Raw genomic sequence first — 24,099 nt, forward strand, 5'->3', positions numbered from 1 at the left:
AGAGAGAGCGATGAGATAACCAAGCGGAGCCAGCTCAAACTTTACAATTTGAAGTTCGATTCAGTACTGCACAGTTTATCGGAACGCCACTTAAACGGGCACGCCGCTAACTCAGGTTATGCAGAATCTCCTTTACGAACTACGACGTTTCACGCTATAGCCACATGCACACGCGCGCTTATTTTGGTTAACAAAAAAACTGCGTTTGTACTTTTCATGTAACGTTACCTAACTGCGGTAGCTCTTGAGTGAGATTCAGAATAATTATGGTAACAGGCCATCAGCCAGACTCTCCCTCCACTTCCCTGTTTGCATGACTGTTTTTAATATTTTGCTATCATCATTGTAGTATATCGTTTTGATCTGCCTTAAATTCCATCTATATTGTTTCTAAATCCAAATGTTGACACATTACAGTACCTCGGTGCTCTTCAACTAAAGTTTCCTTTCAGAGGCGAACTACTACTTCATGTCACTGAGTGAGGGAGTAAGTCAATGAGTGATTCAATGTGTGAGTCAAGGAGCGAGGGATAGAGGAACAGAGCAAAAGGACTGCGATGTCAACGAGAAACGATGAATATGTGATAAGGAAACTACAGAGATTAGCCTGCAACCTCGCTTCGAAGATTACTCGCTACACAGATCATCCGTCGTACACACGCCGTCAAAAATATACGTCTTCCAATGAAGTTTCTCTCTCACGCTCCGTAGATGAGTATTCATATTCAATACAGCCAAGGATGATCTGTTTAACCCTGTCGGTAGTATCGTTCCCGTCGATTAAGTTGCTCTGATACCGGAAACAAACACGTGCGAACTGTTGCGAGAAATGTTCCGTACCTCTTTGGCAGGTGGGTTTACGGCGACAGTTAGTGAAACGTCAGATGCAGCGTCGTCCGCATCATGGAAGCGCCCCAGAACTCCAAACCTACGCTTTAGATAGACAGCCAATTCCGCTCGCCTTTCAACGCAGTCAGTGGCATTCGAGGCCGCGCGGGCGCATGCAAATCCACCGCGCATCGCGAACCTCTTTGAATAGAGCCGCGTACGTTTGCCGTGCATGCAGCCGCGTCCGCTCCGGCGAGCTGCGCGTGCAAGCGTCCCCAGTGCGAGGTTTACGGGCGCGCTCCACTCTCAAAGGGGGCGCTATCGGATTACGCGTACAGATTTAGCGTCGACGCGCCACTGCTGACCGCGAACGTGACACGGCGGCTATCAGATGCACCTGCCTCGAAGCGGGGCCGCCGCGCAATTCTCGCCAAACCAGGTGAGCTGCCGCTGTCGTCGACCGCTCTCTGCTCGATTGTGCCGACGACCAGAAAGTCTCAGTCGGGACGACATGCTTCCGAAAGTTGAAACTTAAAGGGAGAGCGCGGAGGAGTCGCGGGCGTTGCGAGGGGAAGGAGATAGCCGGGATTGAAGCGGAGATAGCCTCGGAATAGGGGGGGAGGGGGTGAGGGTAGTCGAACTTCACCCGGGGATGGGGGAGGGGGGAGGGAGGAGGTGGCTTCCGCTTCTCCAACTCTCGCCTCGGCGGGAACCAACGCGCTTCGGAAGCGGAGGAAAGTGAAAGCGAGGAGCGGCTGGTGATGACGAAGGTTGGAAGGAGAAAGTCGGCGGCGGCGGGGGAGGAAGAGAGGAAAGTGCGCGTGCGCGCGCGCGCCTTTCGCTAGCACCGCTCTCTGACGACTCCGATCGCGTTCGCGGGCGCGGTGTGTGCGACGCGGCGGCGAGACGGCGTGGTGCGCCTCGCCAGAGAATGCACGGCGACGGCCGATACCGGATGAGCGCCGTTCCTTCCCGTCGTAGTCGCTGCTTCTGACGCGCCTCCGCGCGGCTCTTGAGCTTCCCGTGACGCCGCTCTCCCTTGGACGGACGCGGGGCTACAAGGAACGCGCCACGGAGGCATGCATCCCGGAAGGTGGGCTTCTCCTCACAACGAAACATGTGCTTTCTCTTTTCCTTCGGTCACGTTTTACGCGCGTTGTGAGTGTCTATTTCTTCTTCTTTTTTTTTTTTCAAATTGTTATGCCAGCGTTTCCGAAAGGTAATTTGGCGAAAATGTTGGCGGAACGTATTGGTGCGCGTGGATATTGTGTTTTATCAGGCGCGAGGTGGCGATTCAATTTAAGTTAATCTTATCGTCTCGCATTTTCAATTTATTCGTATCGTTTCACATTATGCTACGTTATCTTTGCAACAAGGCAGCATCTGTATTTCTAGCCTCAGGCTAGTTACGATCAACGAAGTATAGATAATTTTATAATTAGTAAGCAATACGTATGGAACGGTGGAATATACGAGCTCCACATTTATTGCACGCAGAAATTCGTATTAACTTTAGGATCAATTTAGTAGAATTGGGATTGCACAGCCCAAGTTCGGAACAACGACGATGCCTATAATAGAAACTCATAAGCGAATGTATTGTGATATCCATGCAAATAAAGAAAAGGCGGAAATTCGTCAAGTTAATACATTTTGCACAAGTCAATCAAAGGAGTGCGAACGTGAGATATATGGCGTAGACGCGAATAGCACAATATGACGTCACAAATGGCGTGAAAAGCGCTAACGCTCGCCTATGACACTTCATCTGCCTTTGAATGGTCACCATTTCCATAGTTATTTGAGCTGAAAAGTAGCGCGGAGAAAGGAACTAGGCAGTTAAAAGAAACGGCGTAATCACTCTGTCAGAGTTACATGATAATCGATATCAAGCGTTAAGACGGAAAAGTATATCAAAACCCACAAAACCAGACCTAATGGGTATACAAGATGAGCAACCACATGCCGATATATACATATTGACACCACCCAACTAGAATAGAATTTACATGCAAGCTCACTTTTTTCAACTGTGAGCGTTAGTAGATCGTTAGTAGGACGTTAGTACAACCGAAAAAGCCTTCCTTTATTTTAGTGTTTTTTTAAAAGTTTCTCCGGCGCCTGTGTACTTTATCTCCTCTTCGTGTACCGTGGTTTCTCTGAGCACAATTGCAAATATCTGTAATGAAGTCGATGTTGAACTTGAACTAAACTGTATACACTGACAAAGAATGTGCGCAGAGCGATAAAAGAGGTCATTTGCACACTAATGGAATAGATGTGGCTTATGGTGGTGTGTCTTGGATCGCGTTTATTGCCGGCACGCTATTTCATAACACTTACCGTATGATCAGTTTCTTATATTACCGAATAACCACAAAAACACTTACGGGCAGGAGCTTTCATTTTGAATGTATTGCGAACATTACGAAACTCGCAGACAACGAATAAACAGTGGTTCAGCACTTTTAGAAAGATTAGGTAGTAACATTGCGCAGAACGTTTTATCTCGTGATCGGTGCGGAATCTGTGCGCCCACGGTATATGTGTTAAGCAACACAAATGAAAACACTTTGTTAATTAGGAAAAAAATCACCAGAGCGCGCGAAACTGAAATCGCAATGTGCCACAGAGTGGAGCGGTCATTTTCCCCTAGGAGGCTGTTTCGTGCGTACAACATTTGTCATGGTGGAGGTAATGCAAAAATTTAAATGTTCAGAAAAGAATTGGTCCTTTTTTTTTCAGTACTTGCAATTTCAGTTTTCGATACTCATCAATGTCCCCTGTCATCTTCTTTTTAACACAGGCTATAGACGGTATCTGCAGAGGAGACCCGAGACCGTAAGAGCGAAACACAATCTAACTGCCATCGTTAGTACTCCTTTTAAATTGCTAAAGGCTTTGTTTACCCGTTTGCATACCAGTCACACTAAGTCTCAATTGCTTCCTTAAGTTCCCCTGTTCCGTAGAAAAAGAACAAGTCCCGTGTAAGTAGGCGTGTAGTTATCCGAACCGTGTTGACAAAACATGTTCCTATCATGTTGGCATAACAAGGGACTGCAGAAAAAATCTTGCAGTGCTTCAGTTGTGACGTGCTAGGTTTCGCTTGGTCTCAGAACTCGTTCTGCGTTTACCTATCCACATCGCTAGCACCGAGCAAACACGAGATCTATATTCGCCTGCGTTTTCAGACATACTGAACGGGATTACAATTCCAGAGTGCAAAGTCATTGTCTTCTTTTTTTTCTGTCACTTTCATTGTTCATTAATTGAAAGCAAATAATGGGCAGCTTCTTTTTAATATACCTTCATGAATTGGAGGGGTACAGTTCCCGTTATTGCACGCCCACAATATATTGTGCCTCGTACCCGCAAAGCAATACTCTGTTCGGTGCTATACCGTGTTTGAGTAGTACACATATGGCCTGTTTCTGAATCAAAACAGTTTGATAGTAGGAAGAACGTCGTCACTTTCGTGAGTAATTAAGAGACAAGTAATGGGCGTGTTAAATATAAACTCGTACGGCACGTCTTCCGCTATATTCGTCGGGAGCGACAAATTGTGTAGCGTCGACACACCAGGGACATTGAATTCGGCACGTTATATACCGTGTTTGCGTAGTGCGCTGGAAGTAACAGCGTGTTGCAAGTAATGTTGTTCGACGGGATACGTATTATTCGATATGTGTTTTTTCTTTCGGACGTATATATTGCTGAAAATTTTGAACAATTGCGTTTGCCCTTGCGGAACAAGTTTGTCGAACTAAAGTGATTCCGTGGCAACGTTACGCACACGCTTTGGCTGGAGCGTCAACACGTCAAGAGGCATTCGGGAGCGGCCGGGTTGATAACGGAGGCCCACGAAGGAAATGAAAAATGGTATGTCATAACTCCTGCGAAAGATAAACATGTAGGCCGCTAAGAGAGAGAGAGAGAGAGAAAAGAAATATATGCCCAGATAACTTCGAAGAGTCCACACACGTTCGAACTCGTTTGCGGGGACTGCGGGAATCAACCACTCGAAGCAGTGAGGACAACACAGGGGCCGTCACTTAAGAAAAACTCGATGCACACCGCACGATGCGTGTGCGATGTGTGGCCGATGGTCTTGCGTCGCTTGCACCTTTCTACTTTAGTTTGAGGCATCAGTAAAGAGGCGATTATTAATCAAGGAAAGATATTATGTGGACGTTGTCAACACGCCTCTCGTTTTCCCCCCATTCCTTTCGTTGGTTTTGTTTCTGAGCTTTAGCTGCTGCTGCTGCATGGTAAAGCCAACGGAAGCGATGGAAGCAGCCATACGGTGAAGCCCCTACGCTGCTGGCACAGCGTGCATTCTACGAAAGAAAACAAAACGAAAGAGTGTGCACGGAGGCCTCAGATACGCTCGATTCCGTGGGGCATACTGACGAATAAAAGCCAAGGTACAGAAGTGCAAACAAGATTTCTCGACAGCCATAATATTACTTGCGCGCGTTAGTGACAGCCTGTATGCAAAGATTCCTGACAAAAGCAGTCTCTCGGTGAACGCGACGCCCTGACGGCAGGCGCTCAATTTACGGCCACGGTCCCGGGCGCATGTTGTGTGGTTTCGGTTAGGCAGAACCGTGGTGTGGTACTACCACTGGTGGGCAGTGAAAAGAGACCATGTACCCCAGCGCTACTATAGCATCCTGCCAAACCAACATTCCCAACGCAAAGTGTAAGCAGGATCAAATCGTTGGATTATTAAATCCGAGTTGTTCATCGCGGGGTGGTTTATACAGCCCAGCCAACAAGTTTTGGGGGCCGATCACACATTCCGATTCACAAATCAAACACGTACGTTCGTAGGCGCATGAATTACCCTACCTGTCATACGGCAAGCTCTACCGGCCTGCTAATCGGCTGTACATGTTTCTTACCTTGAAGGCAGCACCGAAACCGGAAGTTTGGACGGCAAATGCCTTGGCACCACTGCCTTGTAATTCAAGTAGTGCAACGATCAGATCGTGCGCATGCGGTTCAGTATGTGCTTCTGCCCTTTCTTCATGGTCGCCGGACGGGACTAAATATGCTTGTCGATCACGACTATACGCCGTATTAAGAACTGGATTATTATGCCCGTACGCTGCACCAGATATGCGAGTCGTGCGCAAGTTCCAATAGAACAAGAGTCGCTTATAGTCCACGAGTCCTGTTTAGAGAGGCTCAGAGGCGTGAGTGAGCAATTTAGTAGGAAGAAATTGGAAATGTTGCCAACCATTGTGTCCCCGGATTCTCTGCAAACAATACATTCTTCAATTATCAAAGTTTGATAACTTGAGGCGATATGAAGAACGTTCCGGCTACAATGTACAATGCGTAAGCAGGTTTAAACAGGTAAACAGTCAATCTAGAAAAAGAAACACCAACAAAACGACACATTCTGCGCTTTCTTCATTTAAGCGCAAGCAAATATCTTGTCAATCTAACATTACAAAACAAATAAATAAACACACAAGGACATACTAAATGCCCTTGTGTGTACTAATCATTGTATAACCTTTGAGGGTACTCTCCACCCTTACACAATGCCTCTTGGGGCCTGTAAGGTATATTTAAATAAATAAATAAATAAATAAATAAATAAATAAATAAATAAATAAATAAATAAATAAATAAATAAATAAATATCAGTTTCAGTAAAAAGGGACACGATAACAGTAAGCGTTATTAAAGTGATAAAGTGATAAAGTATCACTTAGTTACAAAATTTATTAAAGTTTTTAGAGCTAATCGCTGTAGTAACACGTTACCCCGTGGCTAAAGCAACCTTTTTATGCCTAAACAACGATCGTCAACGCTTTCGATCGTCGTCCTCGAAGCACATCCTAGCTGTTCAAATTTAGGACAGCTTACCGGGCCATGTTCTGTGTTCTCCCATGAACGGCTGCACGTGCAACAACTCGAAGGTTTCATTATTTACTATGACAAAATTTAAAGTTAATCATCAAAGATGATATTCAATGACACCCTGCCATTATACGTCAGTAAATCGGACCGCTGCAACTCTTTCATAAGTGTTCAATTTCAGAAAACTATATCTATGTAAGCAGAATTATCGGCACTACGAGGCGCCATCTACTTCTGTGCTCCACCGGGCAATAAATATAGAAACACCCTGAGATGAAGAAATTAACAGCGATACAAACAAGCACTCGAGGGCGATTTCCCGCAAGTAGTTATCACGTCGTGTCACACAAGCCACAAGTTCGCAAGCCAGAACACAAACTCGATGTTGCCTGTGCGAGAAAATAACAGGTAGAAAAGAGCGAAGAGCATACAATGCACCGTACATCGCAATACAAGAACAATCGTACAATGAAGGAGTGACATACAAGAACACATCTCTCTGGAATCATAGGCTTTGTGTAGTGACAAGCATAGTAAGTACATGTCTGAATACATACACGTGTTTGAATAAGTGTCGAAGAAAGTAATAGAACGACAGTGTTCAAGTTCTTTCGCACGTTCTCATAGCTTCCGTTATCGGGCAGAGGAGGGAAGAACAAATATTCCTACTTATTACTTAGGTAAACAGTAACCCTTCCTGCAGAAGTTGTCTCACGGCGTCGGGAAAACTTAGGTGCAAGTAAATCAAGTTTGCGAAACTTGTGTACACAAAGCAGGAACCACTTTAACCGCTCAAAAACACGAAAGACAAAGTGAGGCGCCAAGCAGCAGCAGTACTGTCACAAATTTTTGTCTCTGATCAGAGCTAGGTCAACATCGTGCTGGCGCTTCTGCCCACCGAAATATTCAGAAGCCAAAAAGTTCAATAAAGCGCACGAGCTAGGATCCTCCAAATATCCTGGCGCTTCCCGAGAGGCTTATACATGGCCAAATACCAAGGTCAGCACTGCGAAATAGACCTAATGAACTCACATTTTGTAATATGGTTATAGCCCGTATATGAAATAGCGCATCTCGTCCCTCCAGAATTTCTTGTTTACCGCCCGGAGTATTCCTGAGTTCGACGGATCACACCACAGCTTTAACATCATCTGTTATTATAATGACAATGACAAGCGCAGCGGAGCTTCGGAAAGCTTGTGCTATAGCAGGCCACGCCTTACTTATCGCAAGCACTCTCTCAGTCGCATTCCTGCTGAAAAATTATCACGCGCGGTGCTATTAATATATGGTTCAAGAACAGTTAACGATAACGCAGACTAGAGCACATCTAGTCTGCGCGCAAACTAGATGGTAATAACTAGATGGTAGAGCGGCTGCCCCGGAAAGGCGGTGGTCCCGGGTTCGAGTCCCGGACCAGGACGAATTTTTCTTCAACTGCGAGGCGTTTCTTTTGAGGAACCCGTATGGGTTTCCTTTGTAGCAATTGCTACGAACGGGTGGATGTCTGATTTTTCCTTTATTAACTAGAGCACATTCGTAGCACATTTACAAAGCAAAACACTATAAAGGTATGTTTGCATACATACGTATATAGTTTCGGCGCTGTATAGTTAGACAGCTTTCTCACAGATCTTGGCTAGTATATGACAGAACACAGTGTTTCGTCATGACTGCAGGTAAGCGTTACTGCAAAAAAGCAGTAACACTCATCTGTGCAAATTTCGGATTTAGATAAGTACCACCAACTATTTGTAGCTAGCGTCGTTTGCTACGCTACGTCATTCTGTCATAACAGGCACTCTCATTTTAACGTGAGCAGAAAATATTGTTGATTCTAGTGCGATAGTCCACCAAGTTTTTATTTTAATGATTTGGTATTCATAGTAGTGCTCCCTGTGCGTTTGAAAGCGCTCGATATTCTTTTCGGTGGTTTCAAGGAGGCGTGGACACACGATAGTCAGATTGCCGACACCTACTTGATTTTGCTTGTTTTATCTTATTATCAATAACGACAACGCTGCAATGACCCTCAACACAGACAGATCTCAAACAGCGATCTCTTGCAGTAAGGACTTCGTCCAAGCGAATAGCTCGAGTTTAGTTAGCCCACTTGAGTTTATTTTGGACGGGCGCCATTTTGTTCAGCGTTCAGCGGTACCTTCACGTAATAGGATCAACAGCCACATGCGATCCATTCGTTGCCTCATACGTCAAATTGTGCAAAAGGGTATGGTGCCCTATTGCTCAACTGAAGAGATGGACGATGTTTGCAGTCGATATTTCGTTTTGGATTCTTGTCTTGTTTTCTTTTGTTTGGCTCTTCATTTCTTGCTGGTATGTTGTATTATTTGCGTGCGAGCCCCCCCCCCCCCCCCCCGCCCTCACCCCCCCTCTCTCGTCCCCTACGTTCTTTTTTTATTTATTTTTTTACAGTTGGGTAGCCATATAGGCAACTGTGAGTTAGATAATTGGCTACCTGTATAACTAGCTAGCTAACTCACTAGTAACTCAGTAAATGAATAGCAACTTGCCCAACGAACAAACGAACTCCCGGCCCGTCTCGCACTTCAGGAACCATGTAACTGTTGAAAAAAAGGCCAATTCCCCTCCAGCGCACATACTAACAAAGTAAAAAGAACTGGGCAAAATGAGCCTTAGGAAATTATAGTGACGGCAGCCTATAGATAGAGTAAAAATTCAAGAGTGCGAAGGAACCTTCCTTTGCGCACAGACAGCTAGTTGCAGGATATGCACTTGTGGCGACTCCAGCATGGAAATTTGGGCATGTTGGTTTTTGTATCTTCAGGGGCAGAATGCGCGAGAACGATTGCCTTGTGCGTGTGTGTGTTTTATAAAAGCATTGCCTAATATACTATGATAGCAAGCATCTGCAAAACTAATGTTGAGTGTTTTAGGCTACTGTTACTATATCCTATGCTGGAATGCTACACTTTAAAAACCCTCAGCTGACATTGTATATTTAGGCAATAATGTGTCTTATGTCGTATTCCACCACCTTTTTGTCTGTAATGTAATGCTACTTCCCTCTTCAATGCCGAAAGGCCCTGTGATTAAAAATAAATAAATAAATAAATAAATAAATAAATAAATAAATAAATAAATACCACTCTCGGAATCAATGTCACTATGGCGAGTCGGTTCATTTAAATCGTAGGTGTGATGGTTCCCTCTTCGAGTCGGTCGTTTCCACGGACTGCGATACCTAGGACAGAGGGCAAGAACTTCAATCGTTCTGTACTACCAGAAATCAATTCGAAATGTAGAATAACTTGTCACAGTCGACGAAGGTAGCTTCTAGCACTGACATGCTGACATGCGTTTGTTCTGAATCGTAACTGGCCACGTCAAGCGGCAAAAGTTGTTCCAAGGGCATGTCTTGTTTATAGAAAACGTGCATGCAAATAAAAAAAAAAATCGTCCAGTGCCACGCCTACGCCAGGCGATGGCCCTTTGCTTGTCGTGTGTGAGCTGACATGCATCATGCAACAACCCACGATGATGGTGGTGATATGAGCGATTAATATCAACACATTTAACGCGGCAATTAAAAATGCCACTAATTATCTTAGACTGACGAGGTATTCTTTCTAGATGCCCTTTTCATTCGTTCGGCATAAACATACTGTAGCACTTACTTCCACTTTCTATAGCAGAAAAATACCTCCTATGTTAATTTACTCTTCTTGAATTTCACGCCCCAGAACGCAGCTGCGACACGCACGACGTCACGGACTTCGAAATAACGAAAGCACGCAACGACAATAAAAAGACGGGGACGAGACAAATAAAAGAAAGGCCTCATCCCCGTCATTTAATTAAACGTCGTGAAATGCTTTCGCTGTGAGTAACCAGCTAGCTTGATTCAAGCTAGTTATTGGTATTATTTCAACATAGTTTCACGTGCTTATTGAGCTCTGTGTAGGGGGGGAAAATAAGAAAAGAAGGCGTCGAAGATTTACGAGGCTAAATTATTGGTTCCCTTAGGAACAAAGTATTACCTCATTTCGAACCGAGGTGGTCACAATTTATGAAGTCGCTGGGAACCAGAGCGTGAACTTACAGGTGGTGTCTCCACCTCTCTTTCCGTCTTTTCTGGCTCGCCAAGCTTCCGTTCTTCTAGTATTAATTGTGAAAAACGGGAAAACTTGGCAGCAAATATGACCGGTGATCGCAATCTCATAGGAATGGAAAACAACAGCAAGTATGACGACGACAAATAATAATGAACATACAAAGCACTGTCAAGTCTATAGCGAAGCGGCAAAGCACTAGCAAGCCGAGTCCTTAGTTCATGGGGGGGGGGGGGGGGGGAGTAAGAGGTTGTGAGACTACAAGAATAGCACAAGGGAGGAGGAAACAGAAAAGTAGAAGGCAGGGAGGTTAACGAGAATAACGTCCGGTTGGCTACCCTACACCGGGGGAATGGGAAAGGGGAAAACAAAGATCACAGGGAGAGAGAGGAGGGAAGGAAAGAAGGAAATTGCGGCAAGTTCGCTGACGCGTGTGGTCTTACAGAAATCGCGTTAATAGTCACAGGTGGTCGCACAAACCCGTCGTCCTTAAGAAACACAAAAGCGCCTTCACCGCTTTATGGGCCGACGGGCGATGAGGGCGGTGTTCTAGCAGCACCTGCACATAAAGCGGCCGATTGTCCAGTTTTCGGAAAGCTTTGGCAAGTTCTTGTCTCTCTGAGGCATATCTTAGAATAGCACAAGCTTCTGATATGAGAAAAGGAGTAGCCGTCACCATTATAAGGCGACTACGTCTCTTTCTTTTATTTTCATTTCAATTAAAAAAAAATGTACCACAAGCATACACAGCTGATGCCAACATGGACGAAATCAAAAGTGCACATTAGCTGCCGTTCGCGAGGAGTTTATCGATAGACTTGTCTACGAGAAAACATGTTAGTCTCGAGAGCGAATCTCTGTCACTCGTAGCACGACCAGGGTCCAAGCACTGTCTGCGCTGAGAGAGTCCAGACGACGGCGAGAGATCTCTCGCTGCTGGTCACGTTGTCGACACTCGAAAAGACAGTGATTACCAGAGGATTCCATTGCGCTGCATTACGGGCAGCCGCATGATGTCATTTTTTTTATGCGATGCAAGAAGTAAGGCATGTAGGCTCCCTCGAGGCTCTTGGTGAGACCGTCCTTTTCGGTTTTCCAGAACAGCACAAAGTTAAGATTAACTTATTCGACCCCTTAAGTTACGCTTTAGCTGTGAACAATCCGGTTTTCCTTGATACAGGGCACCGCGCCTACACTATACGCAGAAACTTGCGGCCATAGAGTGCCCTACAAGAATTGCAAGAGACAACTCCGGGGCTGCAATCGTTCAACTATCATGAGAATGATGTGTTTGTCTGATGTCAGTGCGTGATAGTTTCATACCTCCTCCCAATGTTATTTATTACGCTTTATATTTATAAATTTCCAAGCAATCACAGTTTTCTAAGCGCAGCAAGGGCATATGTCTTCGCGCACGCGCGTGATCATTGCGAAATATTGCATTTGTAACGCAATCTTTTGTCGCGAAATGATAAATTCGCAGTGCCACAATGCCGTTTGAAGCCGGACGAACGGATTTTAGTCAAATCCATGTACAATAGCCATCATTCCTGCGTTGGCTAAACCTCCATATTAGCCCCGCCCCTAGCATTACTTCAGAGCTTCTTCCTATATATATACACTAGACATTTAAATAAGTTTATTGGTGTATAAAAGGTGCTTGGTTCTGTAATGGCTAACACCTTCCTGTGTAGGGAGTAAGATAGAATCGTCGGTGAGGACAAATGAAGTTTTCTTGATTGTCGATATTTTTTAGCAGGCTAAAAATGGCGACACTGCGATAGACGACACGAAACGTGTATTAAATAAATTTTCATCGCTATCGCTGTCAAATTCGCGTGTAAAATTTTTCTGCGCGCTCCAATGGAATTGACACACAGTTTTCAGCTACGCCTTTCTTTTCTCACGTTTAGTTGGAGTTCACTGTCTTGCGCAATTAATTCTCTTATAGCCCTAAATCTGAAGGTGATAGCCATGGGACAAGCCAACACCCTTAAGAGGAAGCTTTAGTTCGAAAGCTCCTAGCTAAATCCATGGAAAAGGAGAAATTATATTTCTCGGCAAACGCTGCGTACTGCACCGAACTTGATGATGCTTGTTGCATTTAAAAGAAAAAGTTAAACGCTCGTGACTGTAGGTAGCGAATTTCTTATTTATGCCATAAATGTTTAATAAATATGGTTGAAAATCACAAATTTTCAGAAAACGAAACTATCAAGCTTACAACTCTGTAACTCAGCAACGAAAATTGTATCACAGTTCTGTCAATTGCATCTAATAATACATCTAAAGTGGACAAATTTGATGTATTATACATGGCTCTCAAATATGCCACTAATATGTAAACAGAACTCTTGTAAACAATGGAACGAATTGACGTAAGATACAAAATGATATATAAAATTTTTCCGCTTTCAATGTCCTAACGGATGCGGTTTATAAAACTGCGATATCTGTTCTTGCTGCAGAGCTACGAATTCGTTAGCTTCGTGAATTTTTCTCAAATACAAATTTTTGAAAATTTATTTTAGAAAGTTCAGTCCTCAAATCAAAATTCCGCTTTGAGCAGTCGCTAGAATTAACTTTTTTCTCTCAAATGCGACAAACTTCATTAAAATCGGCCAAGTGATTACCTCAGAAAACCATTGCCACGTTTTACATGTCTTTGAATAGGCGGCATCGAAGTTGGGCACGAGCTAAAAGCTTCCTCTTAAGAGGAAGCTTTTAGCTCGAGTGCTTCTATTTAAATATATGTAAAAGAAGAATTCGTTTTTCTCGGTAACCGCTGCACCAAATTTGACCAGGTTTGTTGGATTTAAAAGACAAACTTAACATCTAGTGACTGTTGGTTTCGAATTCTCGATTTAGGTTCTCATTTTCTTTTTATAAGAAAATGGCAAAAATCGAAAATTTTCAAAAACGAAACTATCAAGTATACGACTCTGTAGCTCAGCAACGAAAAATGATAATACAATTCTGTAAATTGTATCTAATAGTACATCTAAGGTGGACAAAATTGATATGTTATTCATGAATCTAAAAGAATTTAGTAAGATGGAAATGCATATTTTGCAGAACCCTTGTAGATAACGTAACAAATTCATGTAAAATATAAAATGACATGCCGAATTGGTCCGCTTTCAATAGTCTAATGGATGCCGTTTACGGAACCGCGATATCTGTTTTTGATGCAGAGCTATGAATTTGTAAAATTCGTGCTTCTATTTTTTCAAACCTTTAAGTTTCTGAAAATTCTTGCAAGAAAATTCAGGACTTAAATAGAAAGTCCGCTTCAAACAGTCACTAGAATTTGACTTTCTCTCTCAAATGCAATAAATTTCATTAAAATCTGTCCAAGGGTTATCTCAGAAAAACGTTTCTGCGTTTTACATGTCTTCGAATAGGCGGCATCGGAGTTGGGCACGAGCTTCCTCTTAAGGACATAATAATGCTTAGGGTGAATACAGTACAATTTTCTAGGAAACACTACGTGCGCGGATATAGTTCGCGCTACCCGCGCTACGCAAACTTCGGCGGTTGATAGCGGAGCCTGCTGCAACCGTCGGCGCGCGTATCTGAAGGCCAGCGCCGACAGGCGAGGCGCGACTGGACCGTCAAGGGTTCGAAGAAAAGGCAATCTTCGCCGGCAGATTCCATTTCGTTCGACGCGTCGCTCCATCTGACCGCCTTTCTCTCCGCGCATTCGCGATAGTGGGAGCGCCGGAGGAGTCGATTTCCCGAAGGACGCGCGGAGACGCTCAGGCCGCTTATCGCCGCCACATCTGTTACGGCACGCGGTTACCGTACAAAGGCGATCCTGTAGCGTATCCAAACCGCACGCAAGGTTTTTACAAAAAGCCGACGAGTTTTAACGCGCTATACTACAGCGTGTGCGTGTGCGTGTGCATGTGTGTGTGTGTGTGTGTGTGTGTGTGTGTGTGTGTGTGTGTGTGTGTGTGTGTGTGTGTGTGTGTGTGTGTGTGTGTGTGTGTGTGTGTGTGTGTGTGTGTGTGTGTGTGTGTGTGTGTGTGTGTGTGTGTGTGTGTGTGTGAGAGAGAGAGAGAGAGAGAGAGAGAGAGAGAGAGAGCGTACGTGCATGCGTGTCTGATCATCTGTACGAGAAATGAAAGCTGTGTGTTCACTAGTGAAACTAATTACAATTAACTTCTTTATTACAAACTTTACCACACATGTCTTTATTGCGAAGTTGGAGGGAATCACGGTAAAAGTCCACTCACGCGTTTCTACATTTCAAGATGTCAATGCGCACCGAAACAACTGGCGTCAAATTATTCGCTGAATTCACCTGATTACGCAAGCGGCACCGCGAAGCGCGAATAACGGTGCAACCCTCTCTGTGACGTATAGGAGAGTGGCGTGAAATGAAGCTTCGCAACATCTCGCAAGAAAGCGGTCTGTCTCGCCCCTGCTACATCAGTGACGATGCGTCTAACCGGGAGCTACTCACAGCGCCTATCAGAATTAGTTCTTCGGAAGATAGAAGTGCGACGGCAGTTTCATTTTGCGCCATGCTTCTACATAACAAGAGGGGATGGGGGGGGTGCATTTTGAAGCACAGGAACAACACATAACTAGACTTTTACGAGGAGTCCCTCCAACACTTCAATGTAAATACGTGCCATAACGTTTGTAAGTAAAAAAAAAAAAATATGGTGTTTTACGTGTGAAAACCACTTTCTGATTATGAGGCACGCCGTAGTGGGGGACTCCGGCAATTTTGACCACCTGGGGTTCTTTAACGTGCACCTAAATTTAAGTACACGGGTGTTCTCGCCCCCATCGAAATGCGACCGCCGTGGCCGGGATTCGATCCCGCGCCCTCGTGCTTAGTAGCGCAACACCATAGGCGCTAAGCAACTACGGCGGGTAACGTTTGTAAGTAATGATTTAAGCATTGTCATTACCTTAATTATTTTAAATGCGCGTAATGTCTCAAGATGAATGCCTGAAATTTTTCGCATATGTTATGGTAATGTTGACTTTAACATCGTCGTTATCTACGGGAGAAAGTCTTGAAAATTTGCGGGCTTCTGTTTTAACGCCCTTGCCATGCCGTTGTCTTTCTTGCTCTTTGTTCAGCGGACTGTGGCAGTGGCCAAAACCGGAAGCCGTCCCGGGCCTATGTTTGTAAACAGTGAAAGGATACGGTGCGTCCACACGGGTGCATGTGCGTCGACTTCGCTTCATTGTTATTGTACGGCCGCTACCCCAAAATACGTCTTGTTCGAGGCCGTTCAAGCGGCCGCAGTTGCAACCAAGCGCTCTGGGCGTCTCTGGACGCACCGCGTATGCGCCCTCCAGCGGGAATACACACAGCAACGGCGGCGGAACCAGCGGCGTTTGCACGAATGGATGTGAATAATGCTACAAATAAGTGCACGATATGTGCCTGTTGATGGCAGTAGCTGATGTGGCGGTATCAGCGACTTCGTTGCCAAATGCGCCCTGATATAGGCTGGTGCGTGGAACAATTGTATGCGTGTACTAGAAACGACGTGGAATAGGAACTGCTTAATTTCACGGGTATGTGCATTTAGCGTAGTTCGGTTTGTTAAAGCACGAAGCAGTGATAAACAGTCATTATATATATGCAGTGGGATAAGGTGAGGCATTGTCCGAATGAATCAGGGAGCTTTTAAAAATGCAATTGTTTCAGTGGAATAGGAGCTTGTAGCTTGCGTAGCTTGTAGCTATACGAGCCTGCGAGATAGGCTGTGATAGTGTCACGTCTGCCGCTACAATTTCATACAGCGATTCCGGTTTCTATGCTCGTCTTTCGCCCTTCCTATCTCTTTAAATCCATTTTCCCCCCCGTACAGGGTAGCAATATCAAAGAAGACTTTTTTCTGATTAACTTCCCTGCCTTTCCTTTTGTTCTCTCGGTTTCTCTCTCTCTCCTTATAAGGAAATAACAAGTTGGATATGCTGCAGCTCACTATGCACATGTTAGACGAGTGCTACGATTATATTTATCTCTTCATAAGGATAAAATACATTGAGGAAGTGGTTCTGTGGTTATAGAAAGCAAGGACCCGGACTTATTACAACAATCAAGTGTAGAATTCGCTTGTGCATACACGACAAGCACGAAGTAGTATTACAACAACCGTACAAGGTAGAATGACTAAAAAAAATTAAGATAAGAGAACCGCACTGCATTTCTTTTTCATTCTTTAACATGACGTACAGGGAAGACTGAAAGACAGAAGTAAGCACGACCGTAGTTGCCAACCACGACGATTACTAGGGCATTTCTGTCATTCCCAACCTGGAGCCCACTTCCAACCTAGAGCCTTTGTACGACAAAGGCTCCTGGATTCCGCTATAAGAGAGTTTCTTGGCAGACTCCTACTTCTTTAGGCATTGCAACTATGCAGCTAAGTGCGCGGCTGCAAGCAGTAACGCGTCTCCAACCATGCCCCTGTCGTGTTCCAGGTAATGTCGAGCGGAAGCACACAAAGCGATCACTTTATCTTTGTACCTTTTCGGCAGCATGCCACGGACATGATTGCGCGGTCCACGTCAAGAACGCGGCATTCATTCCTAAACATGACAGGTTAGTTATTTATACCGAAAGGTTGCATTCGCACCGAAACGCATCGTGCAAGAAAATTTTTGTTTAGCGCCGTGGTATCACTTTCAACGGGATTCTTTTCATATTCGGGTGGCAAATGCGGAGGCGTAACCGAGGTTAGAGTCGAATTAATGCAACAGCATTGAAAACTACAGCTTTCGACTGGAAACCCATGTACACTAATGAAGAGTTCCTTCGAAAGCCACAAATACGCAATTCGATTACGTTTCTTTTTATTTCGGTGCGTTGAAAACAACTGATCCGAGATGGAGAGGGCGGGCGAGCTTTAAGACAGGTTTTTCTTCGCTTATGTCTGCAGCGCCAGTCACGCCTCCCTTTCGTTCTATTTAGTTCTCGTGTTTTCGCAAGTTATCAACCAACATGTTTGCGGGCATTGGATTGGAACGAAGTCAAAAACTGCTTTTTCATCGCCGCGCCGTCAGTACCGTTAGTCACCTGTCGGGTGTAACCATCACATCCCAAACGCTGAAAGGCCCCTTTTCGCGGTAACAAATCTGATGCCGGGGGGAAGGAAAGAGAGAAAAAAACGCTCGTTGATGACACGTGGACGTGAGCTCGACTCTCTGGCGGCTTCACGGAGATATCGATGTCAACATCGCTCCATGAGCTTCTGGCGAGTCAGGTTTCCTTCTCGTGTCTGTACAAGGTATCGTGAAGTCAGGTGACTTACAATACGCATTGCGGAAACTATCAAATCGTGGCACCAATTTATTTTTATTGGAACTCCCATTCCTCCATTTTCGAGACAAGAGGAAAGGGATGTTTTTGTTCGGTGCTTAAGTATCATATTTCATGTTCGCTGCATCCCACGGAAAGGGAAGGGATACTGTAATCCCTCCCCCGATAGCACACTGCTGTTTGTATTTCCTCAGACTTCGAGCTAAAGTGCATCTTCTTCACTTGCAAGTTCATCTTTTCCTGCGGTTTGTAATCTGCTGTTTTCATCGCCACTGCTGCAGACGATTTAGTACATCCAGTACTGGGCAGCATCGAAGATACATGTATCTTACATACTACCTTCGATACTCTTAGGGTATGTCGAATCTGTATGATGATGCGTCTGGCAAAACTAAGACGTGTATCAGTATCTGTATTTCGATACATGAAAGAATGTATCGTGTATCTTAAGATACAAGATACTACTATTTCAAACATCACATTGCGAAACTATAAACGTTGGCTGAACTTCGCTTCTCAAGCTGATACTCCTGCCACTAAGCCTCCTGAATAAAACTTAAGCCAGGAACATTTTGTTATATTTCCGCCAGAGCCTTCCAGCGAGGGCAGGCGATGAGGCCTTCCCGTCGCTATTGGTGCAGCAAAGACACGTGGTGGCGCTCGCGCCGTCTCGAGAAAAACAAGTGCACGGACATGAGCGCAAAGCTTGCGTTTTGTTTTCTTGACTTTTTGTTGTTTGTTGCATCGGTGCTATGACACTTGCTCGAAGCCACCGTACTGTGCTGCGTGCGCCAATGCGAGAGCGAGCGGGGTCTTTCGATAAAAATTCTGATGCCGCTATAATGTCGTTATCGAAGTTTCTCTTGCGTGGTGCTTTGTTGCGAAGTCAAAAGAATACAAACAAGGGGTTGCCTAGCGTCTAGTGGCTTTCACACATCAGCGATTTGAAGGATCTAGTGGATGTAAGTTTGACTGTTGTGAACAAAGCCTGGATGGCGCTACTTCCGGGAGAATTGTGCTATTTGTGTACGTGAAGGTGGCTATTTTGTGTGCGTGATTGTTGCTCGCAAGCACCAAAAGCAATTTTTTGGACTAGGTTACATCCTAAGAGTTCTGCGAAATATGAATAAGCTACAAAAGCTGCATATACGGATGGACTAGCGCTTGTTTATACGTTATGAAAATTTATCTGCTCGATTTTTATAGTTAACACGCTCCAAGCATATCAAGGTGATGTCTCTCATGTCAATCAGCTAAAGCAACCCCAATAAATTGTTTCATAATGAAACTTTGCGCAAGAAGACATAAATTTTGAGATACTAACAGACATCCTATTCAAGTAAAAAAAGGTTAGTCGGAGTTAAGAAATTTCCAAGCAAACATTTTTGTGCACACGCGTTCGCTGCAACATTATATAGATGTATAATAAGAAATTTGCGAATGCGTCGGAGTATCTTAAGATACAAAAGGAAAGTATCGTATCGGATACATAATTTGCGGTATAGTATCTTGTACCTGTATCTCAAATACTTGTTGCCCAAGTATCTGGTATATAATCATGATACAAGTGCAAAGTATCTTTGCCCAGCTCTGAGTACATCGATATAGCTTTGGAACCCTCGGCAACATTTAAGGAGATTTAGGCGCTAGAGCCATTGCTATATGGTTGCTTTCGTGCAAAGTCAATCAACAGTCTCTTTCGCTTAGGCCCAGCAGAGGCATTTGCATGGCACTGGAACATAAACGTCCCCCTCCCTCTTTATCTGTCTATCTAGGCTGGCTTCAAATATCCAATATTTACACTCTCAGAAAAGTTTACACCCTTTGGAGTGTATATTTGCCACACAACAATAATCGTAATCTGTCGCGCCCGCATTTCCTTTTTCGAAAACGCTGCGCTCGTTACTTCCCTGTCGGGAATGCTATGTTATGCTGATAACGCGCATGCCGTTCGTTACGGGAAAGTACCGGGCTCGCCGCGTTAAAGAAAGGAAATGCGGACAAGACAGATGACGATTGTCGTTGTGTGGCAAATATACACCCCAAAAGGTGCAACTGTATTTAGAGTGTATGATAGTGGATTCATTAATGTTTCAGCATCAGCACACATATTTGTAGACAGGTAGAACGACGCTGTCCGTGATGAAGCAAAGTAACGGAGAGTTAGTTTTGAAAACCTGCTTCCAAGTTAGCTCAAACGCCAAAGTGCAAGGAATTCCCCTCCTCCCCCCCCCCCTCCCTCTGATGAAGGCAGAGCAATAGAAAACGATTTTTAATAAAAGAAAAATAAGGTGCGAAGACGACAAGCGACGAAGACCCTGGCATTCGAAACGGCCCCACGGGAACACAATCTGGTTGCAGCTTCTTGATAAGCTGGGTCCAGCCCGAAGTCCCGCCTATCATCCTAGCGGGAATGCCGATGAGTCTGCCCCAAGGGACAGCACTCGCGCATTCTAATCTGCAGAATCAATCTCGCTGCTTCCGGCTATAGTCCGTGGCGGCACTGGAAAGCTACGTATAAAGCATCTCCGTCATTTCGGTTCGCCGCTATATAGCGATCGTGAACCAGCAGAAACGCTGCATTCACTCCGACCGCGAGATATTGCTCGGCGCAGCATTTCCACACTCGGCCGGAACCGGGATTACCGGCAATCTTGCGGCTGTCTGCGTGCGGAGCGACTCCTCTCGCGCGAGTCAGTTCCGGCCGCTTCCATTCTTCGCTCGCAATGCCATGGCTGCCGGCGGCGAAGGCCCGCGCATTCGAGTCTTCAGCCGACCAGTTAACCGACGCGATCGCGAACTCAGAACCTAGAAAATGGTGAAGCAATGTGAAGGACCGAACTAGAGTTAACTAACCTGTGACGCAGGGTACACATGGAAATAGTTTAGATGCCCACAGCGGGGGAGACGTCCCCAAAAAGCACAATTTGCGTTTAAATGACCAGGCTGCTGGGATGTGTAGGAAGTTCTTCACGGCATATTGATTTTCTATTTCATCTCCCTCTGTTTCCATGTGTGTGCATTTTTTCTTTATCTTTCTGTCTTCCTTTACCTCTTCCCCAGTGCTGGGTAGCAAACTGGATGTCTATCTTCCGGTTAACTTCTCTCCCCTTTCGCATCTCATGTACCTATCTCTCTTTTCACCGCATTCAAAATATTAGTTAGTTAGTTAGTTAGTTAGTTAGTTAGTTAGTTAGTTAGTTAGTTAGTTAGTTAGTTAGTTAGTTAGTTAGTTAGTTAGTTAGTTAGTTAGTTAGTTAGTTAGTTAGTTAGTTAGTTAGTTAGTTAGTTAGTTAGTTAGATAGATAGATAGATAGATAGATAGATAGATAGATAGATAGATAGATAGATAGATAGATAGATAGATAGATAGATAGATAGATAGATAGATAGATAGATAGATAGATAGATAGATAGATAGATAGATAGATAGATAGATAGATAGATAGATAGATAGATAGATTCCACGTTTCATCAAAAATGTGGCCGATGTGGCCGCCGCCACCGCCAGGAATCGCACTCGCTACCTCGTCCTCAGCAGCCGAGCGTCATAGCCACGGAGCCACGCGAGAGGTCTCCAGTCAATAATTTTATACGTACAAAGTTGTCCGTGAACTCTGGCCCTGAATCGCCCTCTAATGTGCACATCGCTGCATGCATCTCCTTCGTTAGCTTTTACCTTAAACCTCATAATCGAGTCGTCTCGATCTCTCTCTCTCTCTCTCTCTCTCTCTCTCTCTCTCTCTCTCTATCTCTGGTATTGAAGACGTCAGAACGACGACGGTGGTCCGAGTGATCTGTCGGATGTAGGCCCTCCCGGCAGCGGCTTTGCAGAAGCGTGCTGTCATCGCTGCGTCTTCGTTTTGCTGTTCTGCGCTTCATGCGGATATCGACCCCGAAGCAGTGGTGCAGTCCGAGAAATGCCGCTCACCTCGTGTGGCCATCACAATCTGTGATGATTGTTGCAGCTACTACTTCGTAGCTGGCAGCTCGAGTAAACGAGGCTTCCTGATACAAACTGTGATTTCACGTGTATGCTGTCGTTTATTCCGGAGGACGAACAGTCATGGTTTGTTGAGTTGTCCCCGAAAATAACCTGTCACTCTTTCTTAAACTGCAAAAAGCATCGCGCCACGCTATTTGATGAATGCGCACACAGGAAGGCTGATTACTTATGACACATATGACTGGTTCCTACCTCGCTCCAATTCGGTTTGTAGCGATGCGAAACCTTCTCGTGATTGGAGCCAGAAAAAAAGAAACCTGCTCCAGCCGAACGTTCAGCTGATCACAGCGCAATTGGATGAGCCACGTGACCGGTATAATCTGTCGGATCTCGCTCGCACTACCAGCTAGAAGGTGCGGGCACCTCCGATTCCCACTCGCCGAATGCAAACCGCACGGCGAGAGCGCATTCAAAAGCAACCAGTTGAATGGGTCATTGGTATCATTTCTTTTACGCTTATTCTGCGTAAGAAAGCAAGAAATATTTCGGATTTATGGGGTTTTACGTGCTAAAACCAGTTTCTGATTATGAGCTATGCCGTAGTGGGGGACTCCGGAAATTTCTACCACCTGGGGTTCTTCAACATGCACCTAAATCTAAGTACATGGGTGTTTTCGCATTTCGCCCCCATCGAAATGCGGCAGCCGTGGCCGGGATTCGACCCCGCGACCTCGTGCTCAGCAGCCCAACACTATAGCCACTGAGCAACCACGGCGGGTATATCAGATTTGTGAACATGGAATCAGTCTCAGTGTAGCGAGATGGCTAGATGCCAGAAGCGGGCAGACAATTAACATATTGCAGTCAGTGAATTAGGTAATGTGCTTTCGAACACTCTTTTCTCCCCTGTTGTTATTACATTTACCCTTTACTCAGGGTAGAAGACAGCCGCTGTTTACACTGGATAATCTCCGTGTCCTTCTCCCTCTTTTCCCTCCGCTTTGTTCCGCGTGAAGAGAAAAATAGTTGTTTTACATCTTTTATGCTGTTACTTTCTTTTTCGTTGCGCCTCTACATATTTGTCGCTTATTGTGGGGGCTGCGCTGGCTATTGTACGGTAGCTATCATCACCAATGATGTCAGCGTGTGGCTTTTGATGTGAAAGCACACAGGTGAAAAATTTTGACAGTCCAGTCACACATTTTTGTCGTCCTCAATTTCGAGTTGTTGGCATCAGCACCATGCACTAAACAGGGACGGCACAAGAAGAAACACGATTCGGGAAATACGCAAGTCTGGAAAGTTATCTTAGTAATGTTTTATGGCAGATGCGCGAGCCGAAAAATTTCAGCCTGACGATGGGTGACGAAGTTAAGCATTCATTATCGTTAAACAGCGCTCGCGCCATGACATAGTTTCTTAATCATTGCGCGTATTGTCTGGGTACGACGCTGGCCTGCGCCCACGCCTTGGCACGCCGTTGACAAATGTGCGCCCCCGAAGCAAGGAGCTCTGTTGCTTTCCTTCTGCTTACAAACCTCGAGTGACTCTTGACGGTCAGGCTGGAGATATTAATGGCACCAAAGAGTCCTGGTGAAGGCTACACCATTTGTTTCAATAGCCAAACCGTTGTTCGTGTGCTTAATTCTTGCCACACCATCACTTTCGGCTTCTTTCTTTCTTTCCCTGCTTCTAGTGCTAAATGTTCATGCCAGTCGGATCAGTGAAACCGTTCGTCAGTTTATCTCCCTCGAATGAATATTCCTGGATAATTCGCCCCATCGTTCTCATCGCATAGTACGGGACTTTGTGACAAAGTATTGCTGCGCTTCGTATGAAAACAAGTGTTTAGCGTTCATAATGATTCTCATTGTCAGAAACGCACGAAAACAGTTCCGTGAAAGCCCCCCGCTCGATGAAAGTAAGATTTACTTTACGGAAGGTAGTCTCGATCATGGCAGTTTATCGCCATCAGATGTCCTTGGAAATCACCGAGGACACCGGGTGCAGCTGTTATCAGCAGAAATACAATAAAACAAAAGTAAGGGACGCCAAGCGACGAG

General features: G+C 45.0%; 1 protein-coding gene across 1 annotated transcript in view; it reads left to right on the forward strand.

Annotated features, from left to right (window-relative positions):
- Nucleotides 1-1,416: 1,416 nt before the first annotated feature.
- LOC126520849 (neprilysin-1-like) overlaps nucleotides 1,417-24,099 on the forward strand; it is a 77,443-nt gene continuing 54,760 nt past the window's right edge. Inside the window, exon 1 of the mRNA XM_050169647.3 lies at nucleotides 1,417-1,921. Within this exon, the coding sequence (XP_050025604.2) occupies nucleotides 1,908-1,921 (14 nt within the window). The 5' untranslated portion in view covers nucleotides 1,417-1,907. The remainder of the gene's footprint in view (nucleotides 1,922-24,099) is intronic.

The sequence above is a fragment of the Dermacentor andersoni genome, chromosome 3, assembly GCF_023375885.2.
Source record: "Dermacentor andersoni chromosome 3, qqDerAnde1_hic_scaffold, whole genome shotgun sequence".
Taxonomy (NCBI): domain Eukaryota; kingdom Metazoa; phylum Arthropoda; class Arachnida; order Ixodida; family Ixodidae; genus Dermacentor; species Dermacentor andersoni.